We start from the raw sequence: 14,917 nt of genomic DNA on the forward strand, positions 1-14,917 counted from the left end.
TAAAGGTATAGCATGTTCTATATGTTATAGTTATTTCAATGACTCTTACCATAATATGTTAGCTTAACATAGCAGTTGCTTATTTATGCCTCATATAACCTACACTTATTCTGCCTGTTCTTCACTATTCTTGATTTAGTTTAAATTGCCTAACACATTTTTATTCTTGGTGTTGGGTTTTATCAAATAAATTTCCCCCAAAAAATGCGACTTATACTCCAGTGCGACGTATATGTGTTTTTTTTCCTTCTTTATTATGCATTTTTAGCAGGTGCGACTTATACTCCGGTGCGACTTATACTCCGGAAAATACGGTATACGTCGCACTGGAGTATAAGTCGCATTTTTGGGGGAAATTTATTTGATAAAATCCAACACCAAGAATAGACATTTGAAAGGCAATTTAAAATAAATAAAGAATAGTGAACAACAGGCTGAATAAGTGTAGGTTATATGAGGCATAAATAAGCAACTGCTATGTTAACCTAACATATTATGGTAAGAATCATTCATATAACTATAACATATAGAACATGCTACTGTATACCTTTACCAATGATGAAATGATCACATTTATTAGCTAGGGCAGTAGCATATAGCAGTTAGCATCCCATGACCCACAATGCACTTCTGCCATGACCCTCCCCCGCCGAATTCTTATTGGTTGGAGTGTGTGTGACGATTGCTGACATTTTCTTCGTCTCTTCCGCGAACGAGCCCAAAAAAAGTCTGCGGGCTATAGAGCGTTTTCCGTTCGGGCTCCAGTACTCTGGAATGCCCTCCCGGTAACAGTTGGAGATGCTACCTCAGTAGAAGCATTTAAGTCTCACCTTAAAACTCATCTGTATACTCTAGCCTTTAAATAGACCTCCTTTTTAGACCAGTTGATCTGCCGCTTCTTTTCTTTTTTCTCCTATGTCCCCCCCTCCCTTGTGGAGGGGGTCCGGTCTGATGACCATGGATGAAGTACTGGCTGTCCAGAGTCGAGACCCAGGATGGACCGCTCGTCGGGACCCAGGATGGACCGCTCGCCTGTGTATCGGTTGGGGACATCTCTACGCTGCTGATCCGCCTCCGCCTGAGATGGTTTCTTGTGGACGGGACTCTCCCTGCTGTCTTGGATCCGCTTTGAACTGAACTCTCGCGGCTGTGTTGGAGCCACTATGGATACCGTGGAGAGCTGTTAGCTGTAAGATATCACCACATTCTAGTTTTCAGTGTCCTGTTAAACCTCTCAACAACACAAGCTCGTGTCTCACACTCTGCTGAAGAAGCTATTACCCCATGCTGTTTCAGTCATGCTTGGAATCGGTCCTTGAGTTTGATTCCTGTGTGTGCTGAGCATGAGTCCACATGGAGTGTGTCAGTGTGCAGGGAAGTGAAACTCAGGATTCTGTTGGATGACCACTCCATTCAGAAAGGATTCAAGGTCAACTTGCGATAATTCTTCTAAGTCACAACATCTGATGAGTGAGGTGGTCTCAAAACTGTTTTAAAATACATTTCTTAAGATTCTGAGTCTCACCTTAAAACTCATCTGTATACTCTAGCCTTTAAATAGACCTCCTTTTTAGACCAGTTGATCTGCCGCTTCTTTTCTTTCTCCTCCTATGTCCCCCCCTCCCTTGTGGAGGGGGTCCGGTCCGACGACTATGGATGAAGTACTGGCTGTCCAGAGTCGAGACCCAGGATGGACCGCTCGCCTGTGTATCAGTTGGGGACATCTCTATGCTGCTGATCCGCCTCCGCTTGAGATGGTTTCCTGTGGACGGGACTCTCGCTGCTGTCTTGGATCCGCTTTGAACTGAACTCTCGCGGCTGTGTTGGAGCCACTATGGATTGAACTTTCACAGTATCATGTTAGACCCGCTCCACATCCATTGCTTTCGGTCCCCTAGAGGGGGGGGGGTTGCCCACATCTGAGGTCCTCTCCAAGGTTTCTCATTGTCATCATTGTCACTGGCGTCCCACTGGATGTGAATTCTCCCTGCCCACTGGGTGTGAGTTTTCCTTGCACTTTTGTGGGTTCTTCCGAGGATGTTGTAGTCGTAATGATTTGTGCAGTCCTTTGAGACATTTGTGATTTGGGGCTATATAAATAAACATTGATTGATTGATTGAGACGAATAATATTATTTAATATTTTACGTTAATGTGTTGATAATTTCACACATAAGTCTCTCCGGAGTATGTCTCACCCCCGGCCAAACTATGAAAAAAACTGCGACTTATACTCCGAAAAATACAGTATTAGGATATTTCCCACATAATATGTTATGTCACTACTGGTCCCACATTTCTTCAAAAATAATGTAAAAAAAAACAAAACTGAAAGCCTTGTCCAGCTGTTGACTTCATGTTGAAATAACTTTTACTGCCATGGACTATTGGTTATCGGCCTGATCGACTACTAATAATCGGTCGATCTCTATCAGGAACCAATCAATTTATGAAATATTCATCCGATTGTTACCTGCAGCTGTTTGATGGTTTCTCCTCCTCGACCAATCACGAGCCCCACCTTACTGGCTGGGATCAGCATCTCATGCACCAGGGCCCCGCCATCCCCGTCGCCGTGGAAACCGGGACCGTTCCTGCAGCGCTCCACGATCTGGACCAACAGCCGCTTTGCCTGTCTGCGCGCGCACACACACGCACGCACGCACACGCACACACACAGTGAGCTGGTGACATCATCACAGTAAGCGGGTGGAGCTTCAGACTCACTCGATGCACTCTGGAGTCCCAGTCAGGGAACACGGACGCTCCATCAGACCTCCACTGTCTACACACACACACACGCACACACACTATGAAATAATACAATTCCTTAAAGGGGAACTGCACTTTTTGGGATATTTGCCTTCACTCGCATAAAAACCATGACATAACCCACCCCCAATCCAACGCCCTTAATGCGAATCTCATAGGGGTGATGGAATGATGGGCAGCGCCTGCCACCATGGCGCCGCCCCCCCCTCTGTTGCTAGATATCTGGAGGTGAACGTTGTAATATGTATATGTGCTTTCCTATGGAAGGTTTTTTCCCACTCCAGACTGGGCCCCCTTAGGATCCCAGCCTAGATTGTATTTTTTTACTCATCCTCCCCCAGCGTTGACCATTTTCCCATCTTTTACCTATCAGCGTTCCTGTTCTGTGACTCTGTACACTGTTTGTTTGTCTCATCTTGAACAGGTTTGTGCTGGAAACAAAGTTTTGTTGTGCGATGACAATAAAGATCTATCCTGTTCACAATCCTTATGTAAGACAACTTTTTTTTATGAAGTCTAACTCGTAAAACGCGGTAAGTGGGAGGTAGAATAGAATAGAATGAACTTTATTGTCATTATATTTGCATATAACGAGATTAAAGACTCCAACTTAAAGTGCGGTAGTGGGAATAAATATGGGGTGAAATAAATGACATAAGAGGTAATAAAGGAAAAACTAACAATTGAAATAAACAGACTACTATCCAATAGAAATAATAAGCAATTCTGTACAATACACAAAACACTATAAAAGTACAAAATACAAATACTGTACAATATAGAGAGCAAGACAGGAGTACCGAAGTAATAAAGTAATAAATAACGCGGCTAACAGGAGTCATCTATTGCGGCCATAATGTCGATGTACTACCAATGATACTTCATTTACATCTCGTGACCTGAATATTAACCAAGCATTGGAGATATTGTTATTAGAAGTGCTAACGCAGAGGAACTACTTTTAGTGGTGCCATGGTCACAGAGCGCTAACTGGCTTGTGCTGCTATATTGACATACTGAGCTGCTGCAACGCCTCTGAGTTTGTGAAAGTTAATTCTAGATTATAAATCATGCCTCTCACCTGGATAGTAGAAGGTTAGGGACATAAATCAAAGAGTTGGTCAACTTTGACATCCAAATGATCTGCCCAGCGAGATGGCAAGAATGACAAAAAAAAACGCTGCAGTTTTTTTTTTTACCCACTGGCTGGATTATGATTGATTCTTTATCTAAACGTGAAGATATAAACATCCCATCAGTCTGCATCCAAATGAGAGCAGACATTGTACAGTAAGTGATTGTTTTATTATGTTCGTAGTTTGTATTTCTTCTGTCGGAGAGGATAGACTTTTATCCATCTCACAATGGGGAAATTACAAACATTAGCATTACATCACATTAGCGATACTGCTACTTGCCGGATCTGCTTATTACTCAGCTTGTAAAACTTGTAAAAAAAAAACAAGACAAAACATTTTAAGCATGTAATTAAAGGCTCTTATTAACCCAGAACAATATATGATGTTTCCTCTGCTAAGAAAGTATATTGTGTCTATTTATTTTAGTTTTAAAAAATTCAACAGGTAAAATATTGTAGCGTGTGTATAAGTACTTTTCAGCACATTCAACAATATCAAAATAATAATGACAACTGTGATAATATCGGTCACAATAACTTTATTTAGCCATTTTGTTTACAGTTTTGGTTGTGTATAATTGAGGGTCGCCCCCCCCCCTCCTTAACAGAACCTATTTTATTGCTTTTGGTTGTGATTTTTATTCAAGTGCGACATTTAGCTAACAAAGTATATTTTATTTGTATTACCGTATTTTCCGGACTATAAGGTGCATGTAAAATCCTTTTTACCCCTCAAAACTCGACAGTGCCCCTAATGTAGGGAATAATTCTGGTTTTGCTTACCAACCTCAATTTTATTTGGTACATGGTGCAATGATAAGTGTGACCAGTAGATGGCAGTCACACATAAGAGATACGTGTAGACTGCAATATGACGCCAGTATACAACACCAAAATGTTAAATGTTCCATTGAAAATTGAGAACATTACACACGGCGCTCAAAAATCTATCAAAATGTTTCAGTAGGACTTTGGTAAGCTATGAAGCCACAACGCTTGATGGATTGTGTTGTGCTTCAACATTGGAGTATTTTTATGCTGTCTGTATAAAATAAGACAGATTATCCGGCGTTTTGTTTAGTTGCAATATTATGCAAAAGCAACTTTTCTTACCTTCTGGTACCTGCTGATCTGTATTGAAAATCTGCATCAATCCTGAAAAGTTGCGCGAGTCCGCCTTTGTAGTCCAGCATAGTCGATACGCTTCTCTAGCTTCTTATGTGACATTCATTACTCCAGTACTATTGTCTTGTTCTGTATATTATATAGTATTTTCTATATTGTACAGGATTGCTTATTATTTTTATAGGATAGTAGTCTGTTTATTTAAATTCTTATTTTTAATTTTTATTACTTCTTGTGTAATTTATTTTTATCACATATCTGTTTCCACTACCGCACCTTAAATTGGAGTCCTTAAAGACCTACTGAAAGCCACTACTAGCCACCACGCAGTCTGATAGTTTATATATCAATGATGAAATATTAACATTGCAACACATGCCAATACGGCCGCTTTAGTTGACTAAATTGCAATTTTAAATTTCCCGGGAGTTTCTTGTTGAAAACGTCATGTAATGATGACGTGTACGCAAGACGTCACGGGCTGTTAGGAATACGAGCGCTGCACACACACACAGCTAAAAGTCGTCTGCTTTAACGCATAATTCCACAGTATTTTGGACATCTGTGTTGCTGAATCTTTTGCCATTTGTTCAATTAATATAGGAGAAGTCACAGTAGAAAGATGGAGTTGGGAAGCTTTAGCCTTTAGCCACACAAACACACAGTGATTCCTTGTTTAAAATTCCCGGAGGTGAAACTTTACTATGGATCAGCCAACATGGATCCCGACCGAATGTCAACCAGCAGGTTTCGGTGAGAAAATTGTGTATAAAAAGTCAGTTCTTACCGGAGAAAAGCTGAGCTTGTGCTGAACTCCTCAATATTTGCACCTTGTTCGCTGACAACAAGCTATCCATACACTTAGGTAAAACGGAATCCATCCTATTTGGGTCCCACATCAACCTTCTTAAAGTCAGTGACTTCACTATAAAAGTGGGTGACATTGTTATCACCAGGAAGGATGAGATCACCTACCTAGGTTCCATTCTAGAGGCTAATCTTTCCTGTGATAAAATGGCAACCAAGGTCATCAAAAAGGTCAACCAAAGAACGAGATTCCTCTACAGAATCTCCTCTCTGGTCAACAACAGCACCTTGAGGATTCTAGCGGGAACTCTCATTCAACCCTTCTTCCATTACGCTTGCACCTCCTGGTACCCCAGCACCTCCAAAACCCTCAAATCTAGACTCCAAACATCCCAGAATAAGCTAGTCCGGTTACTTTTAGACCTCCACCCCAGATCACACCTCAATCCAACCCACTTCTCCAAAGTGGGCTGGCTCAGGGTGGAGGACAGAGTCAAATAACTTGCACTGAGCCTGGTCTATAAAATCCGCTACACCTCCTTGATACCGAAGTACATGTCAAACTACTTCCTTATGACCGCCATAACCACAACACCAGGGGGAGCTCCACACACCACGTTAAACCCAGATTCCCATCTAACAAAGGTCTTAACTCATTCTCCTTCTATGCCACATCAATGTGGAATGCACTCCCAACAGGTATAAAAGTAAGTGCATCTCTATATTCCTTCAAAAGCGCTCTAAAACAACACCTCCAGGCAACTTCAACACTTTACTAATACCCTCCTCCATTCACATCCCATCTCCCCGGATTATAAACAACTCAAATGTACTTCTAATGTATATACTTGTTCTTATGCTATGTGAACTCACTATGTTCTCTGCTGGCTGTACATATCCTACTAAGTCACACCTACACTGTTTCAATGTCCACATTTCTCTGTTGATGCAATTGTTGATGACTGAAGTTCTGATATCAACCAAAGCTCCTCATCCCACCCCCCGGATTGTAAATAATGTCAATAATTCAATGTACATACTATGATGATTAACTTGTGTGATGACTGTATTATGTTGATAGTATATATTTGTACCATGAATTGATTAACGTGGACTTAAACAAGTTGAAAAACTTATTGGGGTGTTACCATTTAGTGGTCAATTGTACGGAATATGTACTGAACTTTGCAATCTACTAATAAAAGTATCAATCAATCAATCAAAAAACCATAGCTGCCGTCGACTCCCCTGAGACACTGGTGTCAACACACCCGTGGACACACCCTTCCGACTATCAGGTACTATTTAACTCACTAAAGCACTAGCAACACAATAGAAAGATAAGGGATTTCCCAGAATTAACCTAGTAAATGTGTCTAAAAACATCGGAATCCGTCCCAATGCAATCGCGTTTTTTTTTCCTAGTCCGTCGCTATCAATATCCTCAAACACCAATCTTTCATCCTTGCTCAAATTAATGGAGAAATTGTCGTTTTCTCGGTCCGAATAGCACTTTTTGTTGGAGGCTCCCATTAAAAACAATGTGAATATGTGAGGCGCCCCCACACCTGTGACGTCATCGTCTGCGACTTCCAGTAGAGGCAGGGCTTTTCTCTTAACACCGAAAGTTGCAACTTTATCGTGGATGTTCTCTACAAAAAACTTTCAGCAGAAATATGGTAATATCGCGAAATGATGAAGTATGACACATAGAATGGACCTGCTATCCCCGTTTAAATAAGAACATCTCATTTCAGTAGGCCTTTAATGTTGTTATATGCAAATATAATGACAATAAAGTCCATTCTATTCTATTCTATTCATCCATCCTCCGCTGTTGCCATTTCTAGTATAAAGTAGTGTAACGTTCTTACTTATATCTGTCAGTAAACTCGCCATGGAAGCACTATATATAGCTCAGTTGGTAGAGTGGCCGTGCCAGCAACTTGAGGGTTGCAGGTTCGATTCCCGCTTCCGCCATCCTAGTCACTGCCGTTGTGTCCTTGGGCCAGACACTTTACCCACCTGCTCCCAGTGCCACCCACACTGGTTTAAATGTAACTTAGATATTAGGTTTCACTATGTAAAGCGCTTTGAGTCACTAGAGAAATGCGCTATATAAATATAATTCACTTCACTTCACTAAAACGTACCGGTGTAGTGAGTTAACATTATTCACCCGAGGAACTTTAGTTAAAAGGGAACATTATCACAATTTCAAAAGGGTTAAAAACAATAAAAATCAGTTCCCAGTGGTTTGTTGTATTTTTTGAAGTTTTTTTCAAAATTTTACCGGTCTCGGAATATCCCTAAATAAAGCTTTAAAGTGCCTTATTTTGGGCTCTCTGCGAAGACACTGGCCATTTCCCTGTGACGTCACACAGTGCTGCCAATGTAAACAAACAATGGGAATACCACAGCAAGATATAGCGACATTAGCTCGGATTCAAACTCGGATTTCAGCGACTTAAGCGAATCAACAGATTACGCATGTATTGAAACAGATGGTTGGAGTATGAAAGTAGTGAAGAAGAAACTGATGCTATTGATGCTATTCATAGCCATAGCATGGCCGAATAGCTGCGTTAGCATCGCCGGTAAAATGTGCGGACCAAACGATCAGGACTTTCGCATCTTTTGACACTGGAGCAACTTAAATCCGTTGATTGGTAAGTGTTTGTTTCGCATTAAATGTGGGTGGGAGGAACCGTAATATAGTTGCAAATGCATCTACAGGTTATCCATACATCTCTGTGCCATGTCTGCTTTAGCACCGCCGGTAAATAGCATGTTAGCATCAATTAGCGTAGCATGTTAGAATCGATTAGCTGGCAGTCAAAATCAACAAAACTCACCTTTGTGATTTCGTTGACTATCGTTGCAAATGCATCTGCAGGTTATCCATACATCTCTGTGCCATGTCTGCCTTAGCATCGCCGGTCAAATGTGGAGACACTCTGGCACATTCAATGGGGGTCTGGCGGCAGACACTTTGGCATCTTGGGGCCAGTGGTGCAACTTGAATCCCTCCCTGTTAGTGTTGTTACACCCTCCGACAACACACCGTCGAGGCATGATGTCTCCAAGGTTCCAACAAATAGTCAAAAAAACGGAAAATAACAGAGCTGAGACCCGGTGTTTGTAATGTGTTGAAAATGAAAATGGTGGGTGTGTTACCTCGGCGACGTCACATTCTGACGTCATCGCCTCCAGCGCGATAAACAGAAAGGCGTTTAATTCGCCAAAATTCACCCATTTAGAGTTCGGAAATCGGTTAAAAAAATAGATGGTCTTTTTTCTGCACCATCAAGGTATATATTGACACTTACATAGGTCTGCTGATAATGTTCCCCTTTAATAGAGAGTTTTTCACGGGACACATTTCGGGTGTTGTTGTTGCACTAGTGAGCCACGGATGAGGAGATGCTGCTCCGTTATTGATTGAAGTCAAGTCTGAATGTCATTAAAACAGTTAGCGCCATCTTTTGACACTTCTTCCACTCCCGTCCTTGCACGCTACACCGCTACAACAAGGAGAAGACACTGTCAAAGTGGAGGCACGTAAATAAGATCACCCACAAAACGGCACATCCTAAAGCGACTGTCAGAAAGTGAGTTGAAGATGTGTAAAACATCATCTATGCAACATTTTGAGCAAAGAACCAGCATTACATGTTATGTAGACCACAATTCATAATAATATGACTGCTTTAATGCGCCTTATCATCGGCGGTGCGCCCTATGGTTCGGAAAACACGGTATTTGTTTAACTTGGCATTGAAATGCATGGGAAATACGAGTTAATTGCATGATAGTGACTATGTTGTGTTGTCATGACGTGCGTGGTTCATCTGGTCACATCCAAATGATGGCAGTGATATCCTTAATCGGCAATCATTTGGGGGTCAATATATCGTCCAGCAAAGTTTGTTATCGGCCGAGGCATAATCCCCCCCAAAAATGTGCAGTTCCCCTTCAGACAGGTTTTGACCCACTCACCGGCAGCGATCTGGATCTTACAACCCGACTCTAACTGGATTCTGGTGATTTGTTCGCCGCCTCTGCCAATGACTGTGTGACACACACACACACACACACACACACACTATTGTCATTCATACACACACGTGTGCGAGTCAAGGTGAAAGATCAACGGGTCCAACTTACTGAAACCCACCATCCTGTCAGGAACCTTGTAGTCTTCCGTCATCACCCTGAAACACAACAACATCTACCTCACCTACACAAACACCTGTCTGTCTGTGTGTGTGTGTGTGTGTGTGTGTGTGTGTGTTGTACCGTTGGTGCCCCACTGCTGACAGCTGATTACCTGCACACACGCACGCACAGAGAAAATAACACAAACATAATATGAACAACAAAAGCCATGATTGGTTCAAGACAAGTTGTGCGATGGCGGTCCGCCGAAAGGCGTGGACGCTGACCTGCGTCCTCCACGGCTCGCTTCTGTCCGGCGTAGTACAGCGAGGGCTCGCCGCCGGCCGCCGAGCTGTTGATGTGCGTCACGCCCCCGCCGTCGCCGCCCATCTTGCCCACCATCTGAACACAAGCACAGAACCTCAGCGCGGCTGCTGACAGGAAGTTAGTATCAGTGACGACAGCGAAGGCGGTCCCGGCAAGATCGTGACGTCACGTGCGTATTCCCAATAATTCGGGTCGTAGTTTGGGCACTTTACGTAAGTTAGCCGGTCGACGCAAATTTGCTGGACTAGAAGAATCCGGTTTGGTTCTTGATTCTGAGAAGTCCAACAGGTTGTCATCCTCACAGCCCCCCCCCCCCTCCCCCAACTGTCTTGCCCAACACAAGCACAGCACCTCAGCGCGGCCGCTAACAGGAAGTTAGTCGAAGCGCTCGGCTTCCTGTGACGACAGCGAGGGGGGTTCCGGCAAGATTGTGACGTCAGGTGCGTATTCCGAATAATTGGGGTCGTGACCTGTGACCTAGTTTGGGCACGTTACGTAAGTTAGCTGCTCAACACACGTTTGCAACTTGCTGGACTAGAAGCATCCGGGCTGGTCCTGGTTCTTGGTGCTGGTTCCGAGAAGTCCAACAGGTTGTCATCCTCACAGCAACCCCACCCCTCCCCCAACTGCCGCCGCCAATCTTGTGGATGTGGAAAGTGAGAGTGAAAGACTAGAAAAAAAATGAAATAAAAAAAGACGAGGGCAGTGGGAGCGATTCAGATGTTATTAGACACATTTACTAGGATAATTCTGGAAAATCCCTTATTGTGTTACTAGTAGTTTAGTGAGATTATATAGTCCTACCTGAAAGTCGGAGGGGTGTGGCGACCGCCAGTGTCTTCGAGGGAAGCCACGTCGAGACAAGGCGGCCGGGCTGAGATTTATCCTCCCCCCTCCCCCCCCCTCCTACACGGTGTAAGCAACCGACGGTAGGGGGCGGCCGGTGGGAGCTGCAAAAGGGAACGACGCAAGCTCTCCGCTCATGTCTATGGTTAGAGCCAAATGTAAACAAGGAAAGTGAAGTGAATTATATTTATATAGCGCTTTTCTCAAGTGACTCAAAGCACTTTACATAGTGACACCCAATATCTAAGTTACATTTAAACCAGTGTGGGTGACACTGGGAGCAGGTGGGTAAAGTGTCTTGCCCAAGGACACAACGGCAGTAACTAGGATGGCACAAGCGGGGTTCGAACCTGCAACCCTCAAGTTGCTGGCACGGCCACTCTACCAACTGAGCTATGCCGCCCCAACACCGGCTGTGTTTGTGTTGCAAAAGGCGGCCGCAATACATCTTTCTTCTTTGACGTCTCCATTATTAATTGAACAAATTGCAAAATAATTCAGCAAGACAGATGTCCAGAATACTTTGTAATTATGCGATTAACGCTGACGACTTATAGCTGGGATCGGTGCTGGATCAAAATGCCCGCTACAATCCGTGACGTCATCATACCGCAACGTTTTCAACAGGATACTTCGCGGGAAATTTTAAATTGCAATTTAGTAAACTAACCCGGCTGTATTGGCATGTGTTGCAATGTTAAGATTTCAATCCATTTTCTACCGCTTATTCCCTTTTGGGGTCACTGGTGCCTATCTCAGCTACAATCGGGCGGAAGGCGGTGTACACCCTGGACAAGTCGCCACCTCATCGCAGAGCCAACACAGATAGACAGACAACATTCACACACTAGGGCCCATTTAGTGTTGCCAACCACCTCATGATTGATATATAAACTATCAGACTGCGTTCAGTAGGCCTTTAACCTAAGCGTCCTGCTTCCTGTGACAACATCAAGGGGTTCCGGCAAGATGGTGACGTCACGTGCGTATTGCCAATAATCGGGGTTGTGACCTGTGACGTAGTTTAGGTAAGTTAGCTGGTCAACACAAGTTTGCAACTTGCTGGACTAGAAGCATCCGTCCGGGCTGGTCCTGGTTCTTGGTGCTGGTTCCGAGAAGTCCAACAGGTTGTCATCCTGACAGCAACCCACCCCCCCTCCCTCCCCCAACTGCCGCCGCCAATCTTGTGGATGAGGAAACAGAGTGAAAGACTAGAAAAAAAAAAAAAGACGAGGACGGTGGGAGCGATTCAGATGTTATTAGACACATTTACTAGGATAATTCTGGAAAATCCCTTATTGTGTTACTAGTGTTTTAGTGAGATTATATAGTCATACCTGAAAGTCGGAGGGGTGAGGCGACCGCCAGTGTCTCCGAGGGAAGCCACGTCGAGGCAAGGCGGCCGGGCTGAGATTTATTTCCCCCCCCCTCCTACACGTTGTAAGCAACCGACGGTCGAGGGTGGCCGGTGGGAGGAGGCAAGAGAGTCCGCAGCTGCAAAAGGGAACGACGCAAGCTCTCCGCTCATGTCTACGGTTAGAGCCAAATGTAAACAAGGAAACACCGGCTGTCTGTGTTGCTAAAGGCAGCCGCAATACACCACTTCCCACCTACATCTTTCTTCTTTGACGTCTCCATTATTAATCGAACAAATTGCAAAAGATTCAGCAAGACAGATGTCCAGAATACTGTGGAATTATGCGATTAACGCTGACGACTTATAGTTTGGATCGGTGCTGGATCAAAATGCCCGCTACAATCCGTGACGTCATCATACCGCGACGTTTTCAACAGGATACTTCGCGCGAAATTTAAAATTGCAATTTAGTAAACTAACCCGGCCGTATTGGCATGTGTTGCAATGTTAAGATTTCAATCCATTTTCTACCGCTTATTCCCTTTTGGGGTCACTGGTGCCTATCTCAGCTACAATCGGGCGGAAGGCGGTGTACACCCTGGACAAGTCGCCACCTCATCGCAGGGCCAACACAGATAGACAGACAACATTCACACACTAGGGCCCATTTAGTGTTGCCAACCACCTCATGATTGATATATAAACTATCAGACTGCGTTCAGTAGGCCTTTAACCTAAGCGTCCTGCTTCCTGTGACAACATCAAGGGGTTCCGGCAAGATGGTGACGTCACGTGCGTATTGCCAATAATCGGGGTTGTGACCTGTGACGTAGTTTAGGTAAGTTAGCTGGTCAACACAAGTTTGCAACTTGCTGGACTAGAAGCATCCGTCCGGGCTGGTCCTGGTTCTTGGTGCTGGTTCCGAGAAGTCCAACAGGTTGTCATCCTCCCCACACCCAAGCCCACACCCGTCAGCGTGACAGCCCCCCCCCCCCCAACCCCCAGCCCAAAGTCCCCCAAACTAAGTCACCCGGCCCCGCTAGTCGCCTCCAAAGTTGTGCAAAGTGTCAACGACTAAGTTAGCTGCTTAGCCTGCTAGCTCGTGCGCGTGCGCGCGCGTGTTGGACGGCGCGCACAAGTTTTGTCGAGCGGCGGCGCGAACGCCGATAAAAGTGCTTCGACTTGACCGGAGCGAGCCGACTCCACTCCCGGGCGAGTGCGCGCGGATGTGCCGGGCGCGCTGTGTTACCTGCCGGGCCCGCTGCAAGACGTCGGCCAGGCCGTCCGACTTGAGCCCCGGCTGGCTGCTCGAGGCCTGTCCCTGCAGCTCCGCCATCATAGCGCCACTAGCTAGCAGCAGCTAGCATTAGCCGCTAGCCTTAGCCGCCGCGGCTAGCTGGGCTAGCTGGGCTCCGGCACAGATAGGACGTCGCGGTGAGCGCTCACTCCGACGGGATCCTCACGAACCGCACCGGCGCTCCCCCGGCTGTACTCGTACTCACAACGACAGTGAATTAATGGCAATGTACGCTCATTTACTAGTCGAATTGTTACTAAGGTAAAGTAACGATATCCACACTCTAAATCGACGCCCAACATGGCGGACTGTAATCAAACTAGCACATCTTCACGGCGGATGAAGGAATAAAGACAAGACTTACGAGTTATGTGAGTGTTTGGTCCTCGGTGGCCAACGTAGACTTATTTCGCCTCAATGAACATCCTGCCGTCGTCGCAAACGGCCGTGTGTTGTTCAGCGCGCCGAGTGGCTCATCGCGCCGAGTGGACGATCTTTGCCAGTCCTCAGCTGACGGAGCTGGTTTCCGCTTCCGCGTCGAGTCACGTGTGGGACTCCACAGGTGGACGTGAACTCGCAACTTTTTTATATTTTTTAAATGTTTATTTATACATTTCAACGATAACAAACACATGAGAAACAATAAACAAAATAATAATAATAGATTTACTTGTAAAAAAAAAAAAAGCACTTTACGTTGAGCAAACAACCTCAAAGTGCCACAGTGTAAAAAATAATAAAAATAAATAAAATATATTTATTTATTTTATTTATTTCGGCAATCTTCACATAAAACAAAGAACAACAACAAAAAAAAGAGAGAGAGAAAAAAAAGAACACTCATTTGAGCAATGATTGAGCCGAAAAGGTGTAGGTTGAAGCAACGCTTATATAAACCTGGCCCATCACAACAAGAACAAGGTTCAAAATATATCAAATCTAAAACATGCTTCACTTAATTACTTTTTTTTTATAAACAATATATAAGCAACATATACGTAGCACACGTCTCATACACACAGTTTATCATTTAAATCAAACATATACATTTGTACACTTATGTATATATTATATATACACAATTTATTTA

At 44.2% G+C, this 14,917-nt stretch overlaps 1 protein-coding gene across 3 annotated transcripts in view; it reads right to left on the reverse strand.

Annotated features, from left to right (window-relative positions):
- The window catches only part of LOC133548507 (far upstream element-binding protein 3-like), a 29,461-nt gene extending 15,115 nt beyond the window's left edge, over positions 1-14,346 (reverse strand). For 2 of the 3 annotated variants that reach the window (XM_061893621.1, XM_061893620.1), the window contains exons 1-7: positions 13,780-13,938; positions 10,288-10,402; positions 10,142-10,172; positions 10,010-10,056; positions 9,842-9,913; positions 2,728-2,785; positions 2,474-2,636 (exon numbers count right to left, since the gene is read on the reverse strand). In XM_061893621.1, the coding sequence (XP_061749605.1) occupies positions 2,474-2,636; positions 2,728-2,785; positions 9,842-9,913; positions 10,010-10,056; positions 10,142-10,172; positions 10,288-10,402; positions 13,780-13,869 (576 nt within the window). In that variant the 5' untranslated portion in view covers positions 13,870-13,938. Of the gene's footprint in view, positions 1-2,473; positions 2,637-2,727; positions 2,786-9,841; positions 9,914-10,009; positions 10,057-10,141; positions 10,173-10,287; positions 10,403-13,779; positions 13,939-14,191 lie in introns of those variants that run through there. The other variant, XM_061893622.1, reaches the window with a different exon arrangement.
- Positions 14,347-14,917: the final 571 nt, after the last annotated feature.

Source organism: Nerophis ophidion, linkage group LG01 (genome assembly GCF_033978795.1).
Source record: "Nerophis ophidion isolate RoL-2023_Sa linkage group LG01, RoL_Noph_v1.0, whole genome shotgun sequence".
NCBI classification, from domain to species: domain Eukaryota; kingdom Metazoa; phylum Chordata; class Actinopteri; order Syngnathiformes; family Syngnathidae; genus Nerophis; species Nerophis ophidion.